The sequence below is a fragment of the Achroia grisella genome, unplaced genomic scaffold (genome assembly GCF_030625045.1).
Source record: "Achroia grisella isolate CSIRO2021 unplaced genomic scaffold, CSIRO_AGI_Agris_v1 utg628, whole genome shotgun sequence".
Classification (NCBI taxonomy): Eukaryota; Metazoa; Arthropoda; class Insecta; order Lepidoptera; family Pyralidae; genus Achroia; species Achroia grisella.
In genome coordinates this window covers 480,871-506,734 of record NW_026712968.1, presented here as the reverse complement: position 1 = coordinate 506,734, position 25,864 = coordinate 480,871, and the positions used below count along the sequence as shown (strand labels likewise).

At 39.5% G+C, this 25,864-nt stretch overlaps 1 protein-coding gene across 1 annotated transcript; it reads right to left on the bottom strand.

Moving 5' to 3' along the window:
* Positions 1-254: 254 nt before the first annotated feature.
* Positions 255-25,864, bottom strand: LOC131849017 (cytoplasmic FMR1-interacting protein). Its single transcript, XM_059198993.1, has 28 exons — positions 25,547-25,864; positions 25,007-25,143; positions 24,212-24,391; positions 22,490-22,671; positions 21,259-21,386; positions 19,834-19,931; positions 18,756-18,860; positions 18,171-18,256; positions 17,256-17,376; positions 15,204-15,395; positions 14,595-14,809; positions 14,012-14,142; positions 12,932-13,102; positions 12,041-12,123; positions 11,581-11,723; positions 10,552-10,725; positions 9,648-9,786; positions 9,358-9,444; positions 8,448-8,647; positions 7,173-7,384; positions 6,604-6,795; positions 5,708-5,832; positions 4,833-4,911; positions 4,293-4,387; positions 3,199-3,380; positions 2,206-2,268; positions 1,374-1,521; positions 255-541 (listed from the first exon to the last, which is right to left on the bottom strand). Exons 1-28 carry the CDS (start codon positions 25,620-25,622, stop codon positions 392-394), a joined length of 3,894 nt encoding a protein of 1,297 aa, XP_059054976.1. The 5' UTR covers positions 25,623-25,864; the 3' UTR covers positions 255-391.

The window sequence follows — 25,864 nt, the reverse complement described above, 5'->3', positions numbered from 1 at the left end:
ATAATACATAAAAAACACCTAGACTGATACAATCATACTCATGAATACAAATGTTTGTACCGCGCGAAGAATCGAACCCGCGACCATCAGATGTAAGCCTGTCTAGTGAGGTAGAGGCTGAATAAATTTAAAACGTTGTTTCGAAATTTATTGACACTTTTCACCAGCAATTCTCCTGAAATGTGAATTGCATTATGGACCTTATATGTATGGAGTTAGGAGCTAGAGGCAGAATGGATTGTAAATGTATTTTCTCACAATATTTGATTTTATATGTGAATTAAATATAGACCTTAATATATGGAGTTAGGAGCTAGAATATTTTGTTTCCATTTGATCTGAGATGTGAAATATATTATTGACCTTATACATATATATATATAGTTAAGGTTCAATGTGGCGCACTCGGCGGCGGGAAGCAGCGCACATGTTCGACGGCGGTCCGCTCGTCCTCGGTGGTAAGGTGACGCGCCAGGATGCCGAAGATCTGCGAGTTGAGGACCTGGAACCGTCTGATGCGGTCCACCATCCTCTTCAGGGGCTGGCAACAGAATTTATTTCTTTAATGGATCATTACATAGTATAAAACAAAGTCGCTGTCGCTGTCTGTCCGTCCCAATGTATGCTTAAATCTTAAAATTACGCAACGTATTTTGAAGCGGTTTGTTTAATAGATAAGAGTGATTCAAGACGATGGTTTATAAATATAATACGTGTACACCCGTGCGAAGCCGGGGCGAGTAGCTAGTAGAATATAAAAGTTAAAAATACAATTGAGAGTGCCTTTAAATTCTAAATATATAATTATGTACAACATTTATTTAAACGAGGAACACGCAAGTTTTGTCCTGGTTCTAGTTGTAATGAATTTGCGTTTCCATTGAGCGGTAGAATAAAAAAAATATACATATATATGACCATTCAAAAGCTCTCATATTAAGTTGTATTGAATAAAAAATATTTCTATTCTATTATCCTCGTTGTTTTCAATCTTGAATGCCGAACCGAGTGAGTCCGACACTAAAAACTGTGTGTAATTTTATATTTCTGACTGACTCTCCAGTAAAAGAATCCAAACGATTTCAAACCAAAAATTAGTCCGAGAGACGTCGGCAGTCCCTGCCATATAGGATATATCACCTTTAGCAGATGCACTATAGGAGCTAACCAAATGCTTTCGGGTAATAACTAGACGAGAAGGGCTGAAGATCGCCCTGTTGCATGCTTTAGAAGAGGCCTTTGTCCAACAGTAGACTGCAGTGGGCTGATGATGATGATGATGATGATGATGACGGTGATGATGATGACGGTGATGATGACGACGACGATGATGGTGATTGTATATGCATGTACAATTATAAATATACACTCACAATGCCTTTAACGTTCTCATCCTTGCCGTCGACGCGCTGCACCCGAAGTATGTGATAACAGTAGTCCAGGGCTTCGAACCTGCGCTGCTGGCCCAGCAGGGCGATGATGGTGCAGCCAGCCCAGTGGAGACCCTCGCCGAACAGCTCCCTGGGAGATATCACATATTTTATGTCACTGGAATGGTAATTATGGCCCTGTTGATGGTAAAAGGTAATCGTGGAGTGGTAGCGCAGTGTGATGTAATGATTGATGGTTGAAGGTCGAAAACGTAGGGTTATATGTACTTTTAATGGGGAATAATAAAAAAAATTTTGTTCAAACATTTTCTAAATTTTTTGAGCCTGATCACCGTTGTCACTTTAATGTCCCCCCTTCTATTGATCCCCCATCCAAATCAAACGGAGATCGAAATTACGACGGCCTGAGCCGAGGTTCGAGCCCCTAGCAGTGCCCTCAGACTTTATATTGATATGTCAAATCTGCCATCAGTTCGGAATGATTTCGAGATGAGAAGAACTGACAAGAAACCCAGCTCGTATTCTTTACTTTATAAATCTGGTACAACCATATGTGTTTACAATATTCTGAATAATAAGTCCGAAAAAAATCACTATCTCATCACTAGGAGGGTATTAAAAATAGTTTACTCTATTGTCAATAATTTCCGCGATATAAGATTTTTTTGATATGTTTTTCACATGTTGGGTTACATCAACAAAGTTTTCATATGGATCCCTAAAGTTTTTGCACAAATAAGAATTTTATATATATTCCCAGATCTACTGAGGAGTATGTGTAACGAGAATTTTATAAATTATATACTCTACTTACTCAACAGTAAACTGAGTTTCGCCAACTGGTATGCAGTACAAGAATTGTAGGGCGGACCACAGCCTATAAATTAATAAAAATGCACATTAATATTATTTAATTATTAATCAATCAATCAATTTATTTAATTATTTATTAAAAGAAAACCAAGGCTATTTAAGTACATCTTAAATAAAATCTATATAGACGTCATACTAAGCCACTGACGGGCTTTCACTAATAACAACAGACTAAACATTTTTAAAAAACTTCTAATAAATTGAAATTTTCTTGTCATCACTACATATAAAGGCAAATACACATAAAGTTAACATAGAATATGAAATTAATTAACAAAAGTACAGTAACAAATAGTGAATTTATACAAATATATACATATACATGATCTTCAATAATGATTAATTGTTATTTAAAGAAGGGCTCACTTAGTTGGTGTCCTAAAATTATAAACATTTATATATGTTTTGTGTATGACATGTTCTATTCACTACTATCCTAAGAGGCTGAAAGGACCTTGATAAAATTTGACATAAATATGAATTGTATCATGAGAATGTGTAATTTTCTTCGTTTTTATCGATTTTCTCGTAACTTTGACAAGGTTTTCTTTTGGTTGTTGTTTTTTATTGATTCTACTGGAATTTACTTGTTCATTTTGTGTTTTGTTTAGTTTTCACAGTACTGGGTACCTGTGGAACTCGAGGGTTAAATATATATGTATATATTTTAATTTTTACTGCCTCTGGTATATGTGAAACTTAAGAGTTAATATAACTCTTTTTTTTTTTTAATTTTTACTACCATGAGTACATGTGGACCTAAAGGGTTATTTTATATTTTGTTTTCTAGTTGTTACTACTCCGGTCACCTATGGAACTAGTTTCACTGCCCTGAATACGTATGGAACTCTTTTCTATTCGCCACTGCCCTGGGTACTTGTGGAACTCAATGGGCATATTTTGTTTTATTTATTATGGTCACGGCCCCGGGTACCTGTGGAACTCGAGCGTGTCGTCAGCGTGGAGCGGGGCGTGGTGCGGCGCGGCGGGGGGCGCGGGCCACTCGGGGCCGGAGAGGAAGCCCCGCAGCCTCCGCAGCACCACCGAGAACAGCGACAGCCCGCAGCACAGCCGCTCCCGGGTCAGCAGGTCGCCCTCCCGGGACAGCTGGCCCTGCTGCTCGCGGGACAGACACACGCACATCGTAACCACCCAACAGAACTAAGTATATATACTTCATTGCACTCACAATATGCATACCCCTAAGCGAACCACCCTTATCACTTAGGGGTATGTATTTTCTATCAAAACTTTTTCTAAAAGTTTTTTATATCCAAAAATATTTTTGGAATGCATACAACTACTATTTCTAATTGTCACGGGTTCAATTTCTCGCACAATACAAATATTAATATTAGTGCCCTGTGAGTTTTTAGCTTCATTAGATACCTCTTCTAATGAAGCTAAAAACTCACAGAGCACTAATATAAATTGCACCATTCCATTGTCATACATACATTAATGGAAAGATAATGGCATCCATTACATATATTGTTGTTTATCGGTTTAGCACACCGCATAACGTACATAGAAAACACCCAGACCTATACAAACAGTCATAAATATTTATACCGTGCGAGGAATCGAAACCGCGACCATTGTAAATAAAGTCATTTACTAAACACAAGACCAGCGAGGCCGTCGCTATATCGTCGTATACATTCGTCATGTCATTAGTTTCTTGCTCATTCTTCTTGTGATGGAATGAGTGGTAGAATCAAAATATGCTTCTAATGAGTTTATTTGAATAAAGATTATTTCTATTTCTATTTCTATTAGACCTTATTGTGTAAACCTTTGTATCACCGCACAACCAAGGAGTGAGTACTGGTCTACTGAGACACAGGCCTCGTGCCTAGTTCAGTTCCCAGGCTCATACAATCGCAACAAACTGTTTATGGATATGAATTAAGACCTATAAATGATTGTTGCTTAGTAATAAAAAAAACTGGTCACCACTCACCAAGAAATTCATCATGATCTTGTTTGCTGTTTCAGATGATAAACAAAAGGTTATAATTGTCATACCTTGGCGGTGCCGTACTTGTCCACGTTCTGAACTATTTGCAGCGCCGAATACTTGGCTTCTAGACGCTTCTGCTTCGTCTCCGGTTTCTCACCCTCTGTGGATAATACCTCTCTGGACTACCAAGTTTAACATATGATAAACCTAGGCCTGTGCACAACAAAAATCTGCAGATTTTGCCAAACTATAGAGGAAACGCCACTACAGGTCCTGTAAAAATCTGCAGATTTTGCCAAACTGAAGAGGAAACGCCACTACAAGTCCTAAACCACATAGGACGTGTGGCCTTTTCTCTTCAGTTGACCGTCACTGTTGCTTGAACATCAAGAACGCGGCCGTGAGTGTTTTTTCTCAATAATTAATTCAAATTGCAAATTAAAGTGAACGAAACTGTGGAAACTATTTAATAACATCAGACAGAGTGTGTGTGTTTACCAGTTCCGGGACACGCACGAAATGGTGAAACAATTCGACGGGTCGCCGTAATTATCAAGACATTATTGAATATAAAAAAACTAAGTATATCGAACATAGGGACTCACCCGCTGTATACGCGCGCGGTAGAATGTTCTGGAACGGCGCCGCATGCAGTAAGTCCGTCACTTCCTCCTGACTGAGCGCCTGTAGGTAAATAATAATAATAATAATAATAATCCAGGACAAATTACACAGCGCCATCTAGTCCCAAACAAAGCAGAGTTTGTGTTATAAGTACTAGACAACTGACAAAAATACTTAATTATGCGTCCCTAGTACTGTCATCCACATAGCAAATTCAAATTCATTTATTCATGTAGGACTTTTTATTATGAACGTATTTTTTATTATATTATATTTTTTTCCCTACCGTCCAGTTCAGTGTATAGATTCAATTGAGAAGAACTGGCAAGAAACTCAATTGAATATTTTTTTTATAAGCCAGTTTATTTACAATGTTTATTTATATAGGTATCTAACATTAAATGAAAATCCCGTACATGAACAACTATTGCCATGTACAATCGTCATTCAAGTAATAGTTTAGAGAGTAATAGACTTTGCTCAGTAAATATGATTTAACAGTTGCAATGAATATTAACTGTGGTTAACAAATCATTGATATGCAGCAGAAACAGTGTCGGGCATAGAACAGAGCCTTGCGGGACGCCAGCGTTAATGTCCATGCTATCGGAGCAACTACCGTCTACCACGGTTTTGATGCATCTGTCAGACAAAAAACTAGCGATCCATTTGTATAATTCCTCTGGTGGAATACCAGAGGAATTTCGATAGCAGACAGCAGATGCCAAACCAAATCCTTCCTATGTCAAAGCCGAAGACTGAAGAAATAAAAAAAAATTACCATCAGAATTTAGGATTCGATTAGGCTTGTTTACCATTCGAGTATAAAAATAATAATTGAGAATTGAACCCGTACCTGTTCTATGAGCATGCAGAATAGTATAATGTTGCCGAGCTCTCTGAACGAGTGGAACAGTTCTGTCCGCGCGTCGGGATATTGCACGATGTCGGTCAGCTGCGCGTGGTAGTAGCCCAAAACACCTGTGTCAAAACACCAATATAGTAATTGAGCGGAGCGCGAAGCACGGAGCGATCTTAGAGATCAGAATTGCACTCTTTGTAACGATACTCCTCCGAAACTTGACCGATCGAGACCAAAATTTCATGGAAGGTCGACCTTCGGGCCTCCATCGTTTACCACTCAAAGAAATCCTGATCGGTTAAGGTACGGTTTATAAGAATTATCGCGCTCCACGCAACATGTAACCTGGTGTGTAAATCACACACCTGTAACAAATCTAGTTTATATCTGCCTTTACATGTACGCTCATTTCTTTCTAGTTATGAATATAAATATTGCTGATCAAATTTTAATGTAACATCTTATATACTGTACCAATATTTCGCAAATAAACTCCTTCATTCCAATTTATTTACACGTATGGTCTTTCACTCGCAAATCGCCTATCACATAGAAAATGATCATCAAATTGATTGAACTGCCAACACAGCTGTTGTGGTGGGGTTCTTTTGTGTTGAGATGGTGAGATAATAATGTCAATAATGTCAATCAGTATTTTTGACAACAACTATTATTAAAAACGTAATCGGTGAGGAGGCCGTATATACACCTAACAACTGCTATGTATATTTGTGAATAAGTTTATCCACGGATCCTCAAAGGTGGAGCGCACGAGATTGATGCGCGAATTTTCTGCGAGCACGGTTTTCTCGTCTACATTTACTTGTACATTCGCTCCTGCGTGAAAGGACGTACGTGTAAAGGTAAATAATGGTGGTAAAGGTACTGACCGTTGGAGCCGTAGTCGTATCTGGGCAGCTTGCAGTGTCGCGGCATGGCGGAGGACAGTGCGCGTGTGAACTGAGCCAGCGAGCCGTGCAGCAGACCGCCAGCCACGCCCAGCAGCTGCGACACCACCACCGCCACGCCCTGGTAGCCCAGCAGCCGCACCAGCGCGTGCAGGTGCTGCGGGCCCACGAACCCTGGGGACACGGGGAGAGTCAGTAACGAGCAGAGCAGCAGTAGCAGTTGCGACACCACCTTCGTAAAGTTGTCAATGTGTACTGGTTCCTCTGTGTACTGCCGAACTGGAAGCTGCGGCAATGCTTGACACCTGCCTGAAGGAGCATAGATGGCAGTGGACTACTACTTGACTTCGTGGAGTACGCTAGTGCGAGCTGGAGCCCCACGGTAGTGCGTGTCCTGCCTCACCTGCGTACTGCGCGTACTGCGTGGAGTACGCTAGTGCGAGCTGGAGCCCCACGGTAGTGCGTGTCCTGCCTCACCTGCGTACTGCGCGTACTGCGTGGAGTACGCTAGTGCGAGCTGGAGCCCCACGGTAGCGCGTGTCCTGCCTCACCTGCGTACTGCGCGTACTGCGTGGAGTACGCTAGTGCGAGCTGCTTGGAGCCCCACGGTAGTGCGTGTCCTGCCTCACCTGCGTACTGCGCGTACTGCGTGGAGTACGCTAGTGCGAGCTGCTTGGAGCCCCACAGTAGCGCGTGTCCTGCCTGTGGTGCTCTCTCTCGCGTCACGGCCGGCGCGAACTGGATGCCACGGCAGCGCACGAACCTGTCCAAGGGTTATCCGTCATATTTCTTTGTAGTTGTACTTCTATATAGACGGGATGTATTGAGATTTTTCGGTCACGAAAAAGCGTTACCGTCGCATGAAAACGGACGGAGAGAGGACATCGCAGCAGAGAGCGGGGAATCATAACCCTGCTGGCAACGAGTCCTCGCTTGTTTTATATTTATAGATGCAAGGGAAATATATTCATACGAAAAATTTACTCTTAGACCCTGCCGGCAGGAAGTCGTCCTTATACTTATCGTCGCAAGGGTAAAAATACTCAAAGAAAAACTTTCACTCATTGGTACTAAGATAGCACGTATTTCTATCCAAGTTTCTTGCTACATAAGTAGTTGTTATTCGGTTGAAAAGTGAGATATGGCAGCGAAATTACCGTGTACTGTGGCATGACATCAATCAACCATTTATTCATGTAGGACAGTTTTGTCGCTTATGAACGTAAAGTTTTTGTATTAATATTTTTTCCCTACCGACCAGTATCTAACCGGCCACCGGCCCTGTGATACCAATGTATATATACGATGGTATTTATTTACCGTCAGTTGGGCCTTTAGCTTGTTTTTTATTCCAATTAATATTGGTAGTAACTTTTGTCGATCTAGATGCAGGTAATGCTTATAATGACGACGGTGATATCATCATTAAAACCATCATCGAATTCATCACCAAAATCATCCTTAACGTGTAAAGAAATCCCAGAAAGTTTTATCATCATTACATAGTACATAGTATAAAACAAAGTCGCTGTCACTGTCTGTCCGTGCCTATGTATGCTTATCTTTCTAATCTTTAAAAAAACGCAACTGATTTTGTAGCGGTTTGTTTTAAATAGGTAGAGTGATTCAAGAGGTAGGTTTATATATATAATACATGTATACCCGTGCGTAGCCGGGGCGAGTAGCTAGTTAATTAATAAAAACTAAATAATAGTTTTTATAAATTAACAATTAGAAATGTTTTTTGTCACACCCCCAACAGATAACAATTATCATTTGCTATCAGGCGAGCCGTAAGCTTGCCATTTTACAATAAATATACGTACCGATCCGTTGCAGCGTTGTAGCAGTAGTTGGGCAGGAAATCGTAGTTGAGCTCCCAGAAGACGTGGAGTGTGATGCTACCGTACGGCGCTAGGACCCCATGATCAGATTCACGGAGTATCGCCTCGAACTCGTCCAGTGTCAGGTACCGGCTGAGGAGTTTGTGGCACAGACGGTTCACAGCGATCAGCCCCTCCAACTCCTAAGAATACAATGGTTTATTTGATAAAACTGAAAATTCTTACTGTGTCTAGTCTTTATATTCCGGTTCAATTGACGGACTTAATTTACTGAGTAAAGCCTATCACTCACTAAACGATTACTTCAATGACGATCGTGCATGGCAATAGTTGTTCATGCACGAGATTTTCATTTAATGTTAGACATAAATACACATTGTTAATAAAATGGTTTTTAAAATAAAAAGTAATTCAATTGAGTTTATTGCCAGTTCTTCTCAATTGAATACTGAAATGGGCGGTAAGGAAACATTATAATACAAAATATTTGACGTTCATAAGCGGCTAAAATGTCCTACACGAATAAATGATTTTTTAATTTCTCAATTTGATAGAACTTGAACAGAATACACACACACACACACAGATTTTCACAATCTTCGACGGCCTCGGTGATCTAGCGGTTTAACGCGCTTCACTTCTGATGGTCGTGGATTTCATTACGATGTTTTCGCAAGGTACAAACATTTGTATTCATGAGTATGATTGTTTGTATCGATCTAGGTGTTTTCTATGTATAATATGAATATATTTACGAAAAAAATATATCTATGTATTTGTATCTGTTATCTAGTACCCATAACACAAGCTTTAGCTAGCTGAACTTGGGTCTAGATGGCGCTGTGTGAACTGTCCTGAGATTATTATTATTAAATTACATTGCTATACATACCACTATCCCGGTGATGTCTCCGGCTTCGAACTTGGCTACGGCCGCTTCCAGGGCGCGGTGCATGTCCGCATTGATCCGCTGGCCCACCTGCCGTCACATTTTTTTATAGCGTAAACTAGCTGTCCCGACTAACGTTTGTTGTGTTTTGACATATAAATTTAAGCACTTATATCACTATTAAAAATAGGGGTTGGTGGCAGAAGGGTGAAAAGGCTGTATGTATTTTACTGCCACATAATAAAAAAAATAGTCGTAAAAATAAAAAAAATAAAATAGATAAACCAACATACCAGCGCGCAGAGATCCACATGCCGGCCTAGTAACGCCACGTGGCGCTGTCTGAGTAGAGACGCATATCTTCCCGCACCACCGCCGGTGCTGGCGCCACGAGCGGCACATTCCGCGCGATATCGCTTGTCTAGCAACATACTGCACAGAAAACGTATATAAGTTTTTTTCGGACTATTCTGATACTGGCCTTTACAGCTTCACCGGATGATGGGGGGCGAGTGCAGATGGCACTCCAAACCAAAGGAAGGACTTATGGAGCGGCTGAAGGCTAACTTCCACTTGATCGATACGACTTTAATCTGAGGGCACCGCTATGGTTTCGAACCTGGGCTCAGGCCGTCGTAATTTGGATCCCAGTTTGAATTAGACGGGAGATCGATCATTAATTTCATCTGAATCTTACATCTTCATCCTTCATCTGAAGGACAACTCCCTCCACTGATACGATTTCAGTCTGAGAGCATCGTTAGGGGTTCGAACCTTGGCTCAGGCCGCCGTTCGGACCCCGTCTGAATTGGACGGGGGATGTATTGGAGGAGAAAAACATAATAATATTAATATATCGTATGCTGACTCTCTATGATATCATATTCTTTTTTGGTAGGTGGCGAACCTACTATCTTCTTTAGAATAAACTAGATTTATAGGTTTCCATTACTAAGTATAAAATCTTTTGGCCAGATTAGAACTCAAATATCTCCCGTGTGAAGCCGTGTAATTTTGTTTTTATTGGGTTGTTTGGGCTATTGTCAGGTGCATGAACATGTAGTACTGCGACCTACATAGATCTATTGCGCTTGCTCTTTCTTAAAGTTCGCTACCTGGACCCGTAAGGGACAAGAATTGAAGGATATTCTTAGGAGCCGTATAGTTAAACTCTAGGGCGTGTGGCACATGACTCACCTGGAAGCCAACTGCTTGTAGTGCGCGTACACCTGCTCCGACAACTTGTAGACGAACTGGTCGAAGCACAAGTTGACTTCCGCCTCCACCTCGTCGTAAAGAAACTGTTTGCGGAACACCGTCAGCGCATACTGTGCGGAGTCGTTGTACAAGTCGAGTGGGTACAGCACGTATCTGCAAATATTGTTTTTTTTATTGGTAGTTTGCGTTATTGTCAGCACTGCGACCCGTATATATCTATTGTGCACGCCCTTATTCAAATAATTAATTACTAATATTATAAATGCGAAATTTGTCAGTATGAATGGATGTTTGTTACTCTTTCACGAAAAAACTAGTGAACGGATTTTGATGAAACTTTACAGTAATATAGCTTACATATAAGAATAATATACAGGCTATAATTAAAATAATCTATGTATAAAAATAGAGATATAAAATAGTGTTTCTTAGAAATAGAGATATAAAACAAGTTCGCTCTTGCACAAATTACTTTTATTGTTTATTTATTTACTAGCTGACCCGGCAAACGTTGTTTTGCCTTATAAATTAAAATCGGTATTAAAAAATAGGGGTTGGTGATAGAAGGGTGAAAATTTAGGGTTGTGTGTATTTTTTAATCCATAATATAAAAAAATAAAAATAATTATTTTTTTATAATATGGATCATTTCTTATGATATTATGGATATTTTTCGAAAAATTGATAAAAGTTTAACCCTTAACGCTTAGGGGTATAAAAATTAGTTATAAACCTGTTCTCATACCTAGACTATATACAATAAAATATCATCAAAATCGGTAAAACTGTTTTGGAGGAGTATAAACACGAAATCTGTGACACGAGAATTTTATATATTAGATTTGTTTTATTATTTAGATACTTTTTTCTCTTAGATATTTTTGTATAATATGGACCAAGATTAGTAGGCTTAAATATATAAAAATATTATCCGATTTTAAGGACCAAAACATATAAGAATTTTATGGTATAGTAATATGGTGCTTGGGACAAAAAAAAGTAACTCACTCCATCATGGCGGGCTCCTTGCTGCGCAGAATGTGGTCGGTGAGGATCCACGGCATGGACATGTCTATGGGGAACTGAATGCGCTTCTCCATGGTGATCAGGTCGTTGCACTCCTCGTTGTGTTGATGGCGGACCGTGCATTTCTGTGTATGGAAAACAATACATGCTATTTTTGTATGTCTCTTTTATTTAATGATTACATTTTTATTGTAAATGCACTGTAGTATTTTTAAACTATCATTTTGCTCTAACATTTTATAACTATGTACGGGAACAAACCTTCTGAAGGACTTATGGAGCGGCTGGAGGCCAATTTCTGCTAGATGGTGGGGTCGGTTTATTAGTTATTTTTTAAAAATACCTTTCGAATTAATTACTTTCTTTATATGATATCAAAAACTTTATAAATCTACACAAATAATTAATTGAAGTGTCTGTGTGTAATATAGTTTATACTCACATTGACTTTCCTCCCCATAGTCATCTCCAAATAGAACTCCCTGTACCACAGCTGTGAGAGGTCACAACACTTTTGTAGAGAATCTGTGGACAAAACAATATATTGTTACTTATAATAAGATTTTTTCAAACTATTCTAAAGCTGTTGGCCGCAACTGGCCTTTCCAACTTCACCAGACCATAGGGGGCTAGTGCAGATGGCACTCCAAACGAAAGGAAGGACTTATGGAGTTAAATTGAATCTAACTGAGCGAACTGAAGATCCACTCCCGACTGACGGATCTTTATAATATCTGAACAACATTTATTTAAAAAAGATATATGCAAGTTTCTTGCTCACTCTTCCTCTGATGAGTCTATCGTCCAAATGACTGGTAAAATTTAAAAAAATATGATTAATCAAAAGTAGAACGAACAAGAAACTTGCCTGTTGCTCTTTAAAATAAACATTGTTCCAAGTATATACATATTAACCCATTCCTTCCCGCTGTCCTATATTTAGGACACTATATTTAATATTTTTTTCAACAAACTATATATTTATACTATAGCTACTAATGAAATTTGTATTTTAAAATATTTTTTCTATTAAAATATGTTTTTTGGTAGTAATACATATTTACGTCATTTTAATACATATTATAACTTTTTTTTAATGTATTAAGACCTTAATCCTATTTCATCAATGCTTGGGTAGTGTACAATCGAACGGGTTATTAAGGATCAGGCGTGCAACAATCAACATATAAACCACTACGCACTCGATCTTTGTGCAAATAATATTGTGAGCGCTATGAATTTTAAGTTAAACTTCTAAAACATTATTATCACCTTCTTCCTTTTTACAAATCTTTCTACAATTACAATCTGTCAAGAATTTACAATCACTAACCTGACAAATTGAGTAGGTACGTCCAATAGAAGCTCTGGCGGTGGAACGTCTCGATCTGCTGAAGCGTGGCAGCGTCCAGGTCTTTGCGCAACGTCCTCCTGCCTCCAGACTTGTCGGAGATCAGCGCTTCCAGCTGTGTGCGGACCATGTACAGCTGGGTCGACGACGGACCTGGAAATGGTCATGAATTTGTTACTCCTGCGTTTTGCTCTATGTTACATCTCCATTATACAGATCAGCGCTGTCCAAACCATGGTCTGCGTCCACCAGCGACCCGCTGCTTGAATTGATGCGGCCCGATAAATATTTTTTCTTTATTTAACCTTTCGAATGTTCGTCGTCTGTCGCTGCGACCGAAAGTGAAAAGGTGGTATGCGCGCGCCAGCTGTATTTTTTCAAATGCGTTTCAAACTTATTTTGTTTTAAATAGGGATAAAATTGATTAAAAAGAAGTCACGGTTTCGCGGGCGCAGATCTGTAATAAGGCGGTAATCCGGTCTAAGAGGGGTGCACAGATCTGTGTCAAAACGTTCGAAGGGTTAAATAACAAAAATGTTGTAGAGAAAATTAGAATTTAACTTTTTGTAATCTCAAATGATTTCTCGTCGCTAACGAGGGTCCTACCGCCTGCTGGCCCGCAGCTCGCGCACGTACCTACGTTCCTGCGGGGCACCTTGAGCGCGAAGCTGGCGTCGTGGTCCTTCTTGCCGCGCAGTGCGGGGTCCTACCGTCTGCTGGCCCGGCCGCGCAGTTCCTGCTGGCCCCCTTCTTGCCGCGCAGTGCGGGGTCCTACCGTCTGCTGGCCCGCAGCTCTTACCTACGTTCCTGCGGGGCACCTTGAGCGCGAAGCTGGCGTCGTGGTCCTTCTTGCCGCTAGTGCGGGGTCCTACCGCCTGCTGGCCCGCAGCTCGCGCACGTACCTACGTTCCTGCGGGGCACCTTGAGCGCGAAGCTGGCGTCGTGGTCCTTCTTGCCGCGCAGTGCGGGGTCCTACCGTCTGCTGGCCCGCAGCTCTTACCTACGTTCCTGCGGGGCTGCTGGCCTTCTTGCACCGTCTGCTGGCCCGCAGCTCTTACGTACCTACGTTCCTGCGGGGCACCTTGAGCGCGAAGCTGGCGTCGTGGTCCTTCTTGCCGCGCAGTGCGGGGTCCTGCTGCGGCTCGCAGCCGCGCGCCCAGTCGCCGCACGTCTCCCGCACGGACGCCACGATGCTGACGGTTGAGGGAGGTATAAATGTTGAATCAACCGGGCCATCCGCTCCCCTCAAAGAGTGCAGAATGGGGGCTTTATACTAATATACACATTAAATTGGTGGGAAAGATGTCAAATCAACCGAACCATCCGTCCCCCACTCCAAGGGGATGCAGTTTGGAGCCTTGAATCCTAAAATAAACAGGAAATGAGGGGGCATGTTGTATCAACCGACGCATCCACATATCGACCCCCCCCCCCCCCCCTCGCCCTCCAGAGAGTACAGGTAGGAACCTCTATTCTAATATACACAGTAAGCACCTTAAAATGGCACATTTTACACCCCTAGACGGGTGTATTTTGGAGCCTCGAGGCCCCTTTGCACCGGTATAAACTCCGGATTAAACAAATTATTACTACTATTTAAGGTATCCAGGAGAGAAACCAAAAATATATTTTCTTAACCACCTACCTTCTGATCAAATCCTTCTTGTTCTTGATCGCCTTCCTAAGTGGCTCCCTGAGTACCAACTGGACAAAATCCTGCAGCTCCGCATATATGGACCTCCTGGCCGCATCAGCGAAGACCGTCTCCATCCGCGCCATCAGCACTTGGAGGCCCTTGATCATTGCTATCACTTCGATCATGGCGAATTTCTCTTCCGAAGTGTAATTATATCTTGTAGCCTGAAGAAACAACAGTTGAAATAAATTTATGAATTAATATTATTTTGTTTAATTTCAGTACTATTACCATATGATCAAAATACAAGAATATACTTATTATTTATACAGCATCATAGCATCCAAAGTGTATGGGTCACAGCAGACTCATATACGCTACAACGGGCTGATGGGATAGTGAATTTTTTTTTCGGATTACTCTAATGCTGGCCGCAGCTGACCTCTACAGCATCACCAGACGATAGGGGGCTAATACAGATCAAAGAACTTACGGAGCGGCTAAAAGCTAACTCCCGCTGGACGGATATGACTTTCGGTCCGTCGTAATTTCGATCCCCGCTTGAATCGGACGGGGGATCGATCGGAGGGGGGTGAAAATGAAACAAAGTGTAGTGACCCGCTCGTACTCCTCGGCGTCGGGCGGGCAGCGCTGGTTGGTGGCGTGGTCGGTGGGGTGCAGCAGCTTCCAGGAGCAGAGCTCGGTGAGCACGGAGCACCACGAGGACAGCAGCTGCAGCCCGCGCAGGCACAGCTCCGACACGGCGCGGTTCTCCGCGTCCGAGCCCGCCTCCTTGAACGTCGTCGTCACCTGCCACCGCCCCACACACCTCATCATCATCATCATTACATAGTATAAAACAAGCTGTGTATAAAACAAGTCGCTGTGGCTGTCTGTCCCTATGCATGCTTAAATCTTTAAAACTGTGCAACAAATTTTGAAGCGGTTTTTTTAATAAATAAATAAATAATCTCTGTACAATTCACACAGCGCCATCTAGACCCAAATTAAACTACCTAAAGCTTGTGTTATGGGTACTTGACAACTGATACAAATACATATATGTTTTTTTTTTTCGTAAATACATACATATTATACATAAAAAATACCCAGACCGATACAAACAATCATACTCATGAATACAAATGTTTGTGCCGTGCGAGGACCGCTAGATCACCGAGGTCGTTTAATAGACAGTGATTCGAGAGGAAGATTTATATGTATAATACATGTACACCCGTGCGTAGCCGTGGCGAGTAGCTAGTTTTAACTTGTAGCAACACAGTTTCTACACGTGCCACAATCCACTTCCTAGAATCCTTATCGCACGGCACGTGTAACATTAGACCCGCAGCTGCGCGATCTTCGAGCCGTCGTTACCTGCAGCTGCGCTTAAAAGCGACACGTGTAAAATCATATGTAATGCCGAAATATTTTCTCTCAGCTGTATCATTATAAGGTCCCAGGTTCTCAACCTAACCCTAAAGGAGAGTGTACATACATAAGTAGGTCATAAACCTAAACCTAAAGGAGAGTGTACATACATAAGTAGGTCATAAACCTAACCCTAAAGGAGAGTGTACATATACCTCCTTGAAAACTAAAACTTAAGAAATTTCTATTAGAATACCAAATTTCCAGTGTATAACTGTCCATACTATACTATTTCACCTATGTATTTTATCCATCACTAGCTGTACCCGCGACTTCGTCTGCGTAAATAATGAAATAATATTTAATAACCTAACTCAATATAAGTCAAATAAAAAAGTTTCATCGTTTTAGTTTCAAAAATGACGAATCGACTAAAATCTTGCATCCCCTATTTTATTTTACTCCCTTAAGGGTAATTTCTTTACAAATATTGAATGTCAAATTTATTCATATTTAATCAACAGCCTCAAAAATAAGTCTTAAGCTTCTAGCTTAAAAAATGACGATTCTTCCATACAATCTTTCATCCCCCCTTCCAACCCCTTCCAACCCTTTTTTCGCATTAAAATGTAGCCTATGTCCGTTCTCAGGGTCTAGACTATCTGTATACCAAATTTCATTTAAATCGGTTCAGTAGTTTTGACATGAATGCGAGACAGACAGACAGACAGAGTTACTTTCGCATTTATAATATTAGGAATGATTTATCAAAACATACACTTACACCTATATCTTATCAGAAATACCACCAACAGTTCACGCAGGCAACAGTAAACAATTTATATATTTTAAAATCCGTTGCGCAGTTTTTAAGATTTAAGCACACATAGTGACGGACAGACAGCGACAGCGACTTTGTTTTATACTATGTAATGAAGCCGGTAGATCCTTATTAATATTATAAATGCGAAAGTAACTCTGTCTCACTTTTATTTTATAATGTAAAAAAGAATTGTAAAGGGTTATGAATGGTTGTTGAAATTTATTTTTAGCCAGTTGTGCCTTACTAATATTATAAATGCAACTCTGTCTGTCTGTCCGTCTCGCTCTCACGTTTAAGAATTCTAGAAAGGCTAAGGTGGGGCATGGCTCTAAAAAGGGAATCACTGGTCTACACTCTGAGAAAGAACATAGGCTACTTTTTAATGCCAAAATAAGCTTCTGTGTCGTCAGCATCTAGGACCAAATAGACTAATCTGGTGTCTATTGGTGCGAAAGTGTAATTAATTCACTCACTTCGTTGCTGTATCGGGCTAACTCCGATATGTAGTTCTGGTGCTCCTCCCTTATCTGTGGCAGGTGGACCATCAGGTCAGCTTGCGGGGACGGCGGGTTGGGACTCGACGATAATGGCCACCTGGTGAAATAAACGTTATGATTTAAATAATTGCAAATCAATTTACAAAAAACGCGAGTGTATTTCGAGTGCGATGAGCTTGCCGCGGTTTTGTAGGGCGTCTACAGTTCGGCCGCTCAGAATTTGGGTTTCGGACTGGTCGGGATCGAATGGGCGATGTAACTTTGAACTGACCTACAATTTACGGCAAAATTCTAAATATCTAAGTGCAGTGTCTATAAACGAGTGTTAACATTAAAAATTTCATAATTATTCCAACTTACAATAAACGTAATTTTGGACATCGTAATTCTGATTTCAAAAAACAATACTTTTTTAATTTTTAATTTTTTTTTTAGTCAAATCACATTAAACAGCTCTGTTTCAAGGTTATATCAACTTTTTTTTTTTAGTGATGTAACCTAATAACCTTGAAACAGCGTAGTTTCATGTGGTTTGACTTTTAAAAACTATGTACGTACGCCAGTTCAAAGTTACATCGCTATTCGATCCCGACCTGTCAGAAACGTAAACTCTGAGCGGCCGGACCTTGGTATGTTTTCTGAAGCGAATATAAATGATTTTTTCAACGCATTTGCTCATAATGTGGATCTAATTTCACCGGTTTTCTATACATAAAACAGCTCATGAACGCGTGCGTTATGAACTTAAATTGTGAAGTTATATTCGCTATATATACACTCTACTTGATATTTTTTTCAAATAGTACGGTTAGATAGAGTTCTATAGTAGATACTGTTCCCGAAATTTTCCTTTGAATGATTTGATACGATAAATAAAATATTACAACTTACTTGCTTGGATCGTAGTGTTTGGACCTCTTGATGTAGTTAAACGGTGCTATTTGCATGTCACCAAACAGGGGCACCACTTCCAGATTCTGTACATTAAGGAGATATCATCTCTATCACTAACTTTAGTATATTTATTGTTTTTATTATTATTATTATATTAAATTTACCCGAAAAAAGAGATACAAATGTCGCGTAAAAAAGCTTATTATAACATTGAAGGGTTTGTAAATGATAATAATGTTTTTGTAGAAAAAACTTAAAATCCATAGAGCTGTTACTGTGTATTTATTTATTTAAAATAACATTTATTCAAAAGAGCAACTCACAATGTTCTTGCTCATTCTTGTGATGAGTCTGCGTTCCGAGTGGTAGAATAAAAAAAAAATGACTATTCAAAAGTGTTTGTATTGAGTATATTTGAATAAACATTCCTAAGAACAACCAGTCCTAAGAAATCTGAAGAAGCTTACACTATATCGTTTTGTACTAAATAAGTTTTTACTTATGATTGTAATGTTTTATTTGAACCATTTCTAATTAAATCACACACATGCAGAACCATCAAATAAAAAAAATTAAGGTAACCTTAAAAATCCTGTCGATCCGGTCGAGTCGTATCTTCTTCTTCTGGTCCAGCCGGTTGATGTTGCACACCTCTGAGTCCATGAGGAACAGTCCGAAGCCCATCACCTGTTCGTGAAGGTAATGCAACAATAAAAAAAACGTTATACAGTAAGACCCTCTGCATTCGGAGCATTCAGTCACTTGCCAGTTTCAAAATCTCTGTCAAGTCCCATTTTCTTTCCCTTTAAGTTCATATTGTCCTCTTTGTCTCATGGTTCCCTTAATACTTTCTGAAGGTATGTGTATTATTAAGTGTATGTATGTTTATATTTTACTAGCTGTCCCGGCAAACGTTGTTTTGCCATATAAATTAAAAACGCTATAAAAAAATAGGGGTTGATGATAGAAGGGTGAAAATTTAGGATTGTATGTATTTTTGTATGTTGTATCATAAAAAAATAGAAACTAAAAATTTTGTCTAAAAAATAAAAATAAAAATTTAGGGGTGGACCACCCCTAACATTTAAGGGGATGAAAAATAGATGTTGGCCGATTCTCAGACCTACTCAATACGCTCACAAAATTTCATTAGAATCGGTCAATCCTTTTCGGAGGAGTATGGAAACGAAAACTGTGACACAAGAATTTTATATATAAGATTATATATATTAATAGGTAATATATGTATATACATATATATCTGTACATAAATATGTACAAAATAAATATAATGTATTTATATATATATGTATATACATTATATTTATTATGTGTACCTACCCTTTTCTTAAGTTAATAATAGTTAAAAAAGTTTTATCAAAATCCGTTCAGTTCTTGCGTTATAGAGTAACAAACATGCATCCATACTCACAAACTTTCGCATTTATAATATTATTATGACTAAGATATACATATTTAAATATCGGAGGCCTTTGTCGATTGGCAAACAGATCTGCAGAAATTAAAAAAGATCAAATACTAGAATATTTTTTTCCTTTTTGGTAAGTTTTATGTTTGTTTTAAAATAATGTATAAGTTGATCTGAATAAAGGCTATAATAAATATTTACATATAAGCAACACAGTGGTGTAAATGTTACCTTGACCAGCATGTGCTTCTCGGAGGGCGTGAGGTACATCTTCGTTTCGAACATGTGTACACATATATTCACGACATCCGCTAACAGTTCTTCGTAACCTACGAACAAAACGTATTTTAAGCAATATACATAACAAACATATACACACACAATATATACATACATTATTGCATTTTTTTTACATACTACGACTATAGCAAGCATACGGACCATCTGATGGTAAATCAAATAAAATCAAAACAGTTTATTCATGTAGGATATTTTAGCTACGGTAAACGGTTATGGACGTCTGAAACACCAGAACTGTCTCGTGCGTGTTGTCGACCATCAAGAAACCATAATATACCCTTCTTGAATAAGGAATTAACAAAAAAATGACTTTGTGGTGTAATTATATACGGTCGAAGTGGCAGCGAGAGGTTTACCAGCGAAATCTCTCTACAATCTTCTAAACGATCTTGGCCTGTCTAGAACTGCAGTAAATTCTATACCAGAACAGAATAGAAATAGAATAGAAAATCATTTATTCAAATAAACTTATATTGGAAGCACTTTTGAATATTCACTACATTTTTTAATCTACCGCTCGTTCGGAAAGCAAGCGAGTTCGAGCAAGAAACTTGCGTGTTGCTCTTTTAAATAATTTTATTATTACTTAACATTTTTAAGTTTAAGTGTGTGAATACAAACCACCTATTAGCACTAATTCAATTAAATATTCAAATAGAAAAAATATTGAATATATAACCAACTGGTTAAACAATTAATAAGAGGTGTATCTAAAGCTGCACTAGCAGACTCCTACAGATTTGTGTGGGCAGGGAAACACGAGCGGTGAAGGTGAGTGTTGTCGTACGTCGACAAGGGCCCCCTTAGTGGGGAAAGGGCAATCCCCTTAGTAATATAGACTGATGATCTTATTGCTAGTAATGTTCCATGTTGAGTTGAACTCCACGCGGTTTCCCCTAGAAACCATCATGATAAATTCTTGGTGAATTTGTCACGGGCTAACTGACCTGACCTCATACCTCATACTCCACTTGTGCCCCGCCAACCGTTAGCACAGATAGTTGCACCATTCCAATATCATCCATAAAAAAAAAGAAAAAAGTACCCAGTTAAACCTACACCCGAGGGGGAAGGGGATTGTTAGCAATCTAGTAACATTGCTAACAATGTACTATGTTAGGTCGACCTCCGCGTGGTTCCCCCTGGAAACCATCGTGATGAATTCTTGGTGAATTTGTCACGATGGGCTAACTGCCTGACCTCATGTTCATCGTATCATCCTCTCTCTAGCCACCATTCCATTATCATACACTAAAAAAAAAAACCTACACCCGGGATAGACCCGGCACCCGCACCGTGAATACATGGAATACTAACAAGTTCGTCTCTAGTATGAATTTATCCATGGTTGCTCACCATTGATCTTCTCCAGGGCATCTTTGACAGTGTCCCTGATCTTGTTCTGAGTGGCGAGGAACATCGACAGATTCTGAGACTCCTGAAGACTCTGGCTATCCGACATCACTTTGAGGAATTGCGCCGCTCTGGAACAATAATCATTACACGTATAATTAGTAAATCACGAAATCTTCCCAAGTTTTATTTTTATTGAGTTCCCGATATTTCATATATTTAAAACAGTATCTTAATAATACTACAAACGCGAAAGTTTGTGAGTATGGGTGTTTGTTACTCTTTAACTCAAAAACTACTGAACGGATTTTGATGAAACTTTACAGTAATATAGCTTATGCATCAGTATAACAAATAGGCTATAAATTATAATAATAATATTGCATTTTATGGACGCAAAAATAGAAAAAAATAATTTTTATTCTGTATTCATTCTCATCTTATCATCCTCCACTGGTGCCCCGCCAAGGTATACGGTTAGCGTTCACGAGTGCACCATTCCACTATCATCCGTAAGAAAACAAAATGGTGCTTGCCTGCGCTAACAGTGTAAGCTGGCGGGGCACCACTGAAGGATGATAAGAGGAGAATGTGGTCAAGTTAGTTAGCACATCGTGGCAATTTCGAAAGGAATGGAAGCTCCTTTTGTTCTTTCAAACTGAGAATTTAACATGATCCCAATCTCTCTGGCGGTATCGAGCTACTTAGCTTGAGGCGAGACATCGCTTCGCTTTTTGTGTTCTACCGATTATACAACGGACTGTGTTCTGAGGAATTGTTCGACATGATGCCGACAGCCACCTTTTACCACCGCACCGCTCGCCATCGACAGGGAATTCATCCCCACACACTGGAACCTAAGTGGTTCCGAACAGTGCGGTTTCAGAGGAGCTTCCTCCCGCGTACATTTAGTTTGTGGAATAAACTTTCTGTCGAGGTTTTCCCACGACACTACAGCATGGGGTTTTTCAAGAAGGGTATATTAAGGTTTCTTAAGGGTCGGCAACGCGCCGCGTTACCCCTGGTGTTTCCGGCATTCATAGGCTACGGAAACCATTTACGATCAGATGGGCCGTATGCTTGATTGCCACCATCGTAGTATAAAAAAAAAATGTTTTCCAAGAGGAACCATGTGGAGTTAACCTTTCTAGCAATAGTGTTATTAATCCACCTTACTAAAAGTCTCCATCTAACTGATAGGTGTGCCATTCCATTATCATACATAAAAAAATACCTTCTGTATGTGGAGTAATCATTTTTGACAGAGCTCTTCATATTCTTCAGTTCGTCTAACACGGCGAACATATTCACAAACTTGCCGAGCGTTAGCAGATACGCTTCCGACACGAAGTCGCGTCGCTTCTCAGCGTGACAGAGACGGCGGACCTCCGCACAGAATCGCTCTATCGCCTTGCGCTGTAACGAACAAATTGGGTTAGTTAGTTACCATACTCATCCGAAACGCGACCGATTTTTATGAAATTTTATATGCATATTCATTAAGTCTAAAAATCGAGTACTATCTATTTTTCATACCCTAAGAATAAGGGTTGTCCACCTCCAACATTTATTTTTAGAACAATTTTTTTTCATATCATTAAGATATAATCCTAAATTTTCACGCGCGAGAAATCTAATCCGAATCAAATTGGCGGTGTGCAATACCGGACCACCGAGGCCGTCAATTTTGAGTCGATCAACATAACGGTCTAGTCCTGCCCCTATAAATGGGCTAACTGTTATGTTCATCTTAAACCGCAAGGATAGGAAAGTGTGGGGTCGGTAGCAATAAATGTAATAAAATAGACCTTCAACAAATAATTAGTGTATTGAAAGATATAAATTGTAATAAAAATGCATATGGGACAGAGCCGCGATATTATATTATAAGGCGAGTGAAGGATGACGTGAGAATATTTTATAAATGAATGTGTCTATCATCAGCCTTATATAATAGAAAATATGTAGCTACATTGATATATTTTATGAATGAAAATCAAACGCGTATGTCTTTGGTTACGCCCCCTAACTATAAGACCACTCCTCTCTGCCACACGACGGACCTGGCACCCGCAGTGAATCCATGGAATGCTAACAAATTCATCTCATTCTGACAGAAAAGGCCCAATAACGGGCTACTCGAACAAATACTCCAATAAACTATTGCTACTAAGTAAAATCAATATGACTAGGGCCCTCACTGGACACTGCAAATTGAACAAACATGGCTAATCTAGGCCTGTGCGCAACAAAAATATGCAGATTGTGCCAAGCTGAAGGTGAAACGCCACTACACATCCTATGTGGTTGTAGCCCACTCATGCATAAACGTAATATCTCCTTTGGAAAGTCTACACTCTATCCTGAGGAGATAAAAACCATTGTTCTTTATAATATCCTTCAATTCTTGTCCCTGACGGGTTTAGGCAGCGAACTCTGAAAAGAGTAGGGCGAGCACGATAGACCTATGTAGGTTGCAGTGCTACAGGTCCAAGCACTTGACAAGCTCATATTATGAATACCTTATAGACTAACATACATATGAATTAACATTACAAGACTAGTACTGAAAGCCCGACCACCTGCGGCTATCAGCTATAATAATATGAGCGGTGTGCTCTCATGCCCACAATGTGCGAGGATTTTTACACACAAAATAGGCTACATAAGTCGCCTAGTCTAGTCGCAGAGTTGACAGTCGCCAAAATCAGCCGGGATTACATCGTTCATTCATAATACTAATATATTGCAATTGTCTATGTGGACCTGTGTCCACTACGACGGCAATCTGCCTACTGTGGCGCTGATACACCACCCCCTTCCGCCAGTGGAGGACTACTGGCCGAAAGGATAACTGCCACCAACATGCTGCTCACTTCATGAAAGTGACCAGCATGTTGGTGGGGAGTCAGGCCACAAAGGTAACAATAAAAAGAAAAAATAATCTCAGTCTTACCTGAAAATACATGAACTGCAGTAACTTGTCCACCTCAGGTGCCAGCACCTGTACTGTCCTCTCGTATATGTGCACGCGGTCAGGCTGCTCGTTGGAGCGCGGCTGTGGTATGGCGCGACTGCAGCACCGCCACGTATACAGCATGACGGCGTGAGCGTTGCCTTCTTCCAGCAGCTCATTCTGGAAACAATTTGTTTTTTTTTATTTCTTTACTTTTTTTGACAATTTAGGCAGCACCATCTACTAGACAACTGATTCTAAATCAATTATATTTTTTTTCGAAAATTACACATAGAAAAGACCCAGACTTATTCAAACAATTATATGTTTGTCATAATCGTAAACTAGTGCTGCTTGTGGGGACTGGTCTTATTACAGATTTACTCTTATTTAGTTACTCAACCAGTTGGTTGTATATTTAATATTTTGTCCATTTGAGTATTTAATGGAATTAGTTTTAATTGTAAACTAGTGCTGCTTGTGGGGACAGGTCTGCTCTAATCATTATGACTGATTTACTCTTATTTAATAACTCAACCACTCACAAAGTTGGTTGTATATTTAATATTGTCTCTATTTGAGTATTTAATTCGATTATTGCTATTTGGTAGTTTGTATTCATACACTTCAACTGTAAATGTAAAGTAACAGTAAAATTATTTAAAAGAGCAACTTGCTTGTTCTTTTTGTGATGAGACAGCTTTCCAAATGAGCGGTAGATTAAAAAAAATGTGATGACAATTTTTTTATGTAAAGTAAAAAGTACTGTAAGGGATATTGACTTGGAAGGATTACCAGATTGGCATGGACTGTAGCCTCCTCAATATATTTTGCGATTCCTGTGACGAATCCATTCCGGTCCTCAAAGTTGGTGTCAAAATTAGCCTGGTACAGTATCGAGCATGGCGCAGCTTCGATGCATGGCTGCTCATCTGTAGTAAATAAATAGACTTATATAAACCTAGTAATATAATTCGAAATACATACCGCATAGTCAGAAAATTCCTATAAACAGATTAGGCCGAAATTCATATTAGTATATTCACATAAAAATATTACATTGCTATGTACTTGGCCCAAAAATACCACAGAAAACAAAAGAAAGATAATAAAAAAAGTGATGTCCTCAATAATAACTTCATATAGCTCAACCACTCCCACATCCACCTAAACCCAAGTTAAGTTATACAATTATTGCATTCGTATGAAGCCGGGAGTCGATAGGCAGTAATAGCGACAAAACGACGGTGTAAATTGCTATGATAATTGACGGAAATTCCAACGCACGATTGTCACTATTCAATGATACAAGTAATACTATAAAAACTCACAAACCTGGCAAAGTAAGCTCATCCAAAACATCCACATTGCTCAGAGCATCTGAGAGCGACACTTTTTCACTTACAGACATGATTTATAGTGTAAATATACACTATTAAACACGATATGAAAATAACAATAATGGAGTACAGTTCCTATAACTTAATCACACTTAATTACGAAAGTACTATTCATAACTTATCTATTAGCCAATTACAAGTAAATGTAATAACTAATTAGTGTTTACAATGTGTATTTTGTTAGAAATATAGTAATATACAATTAGTAGAATGATAAACAAACGGGACACCACGGTAAGACTCGCCCAATTGC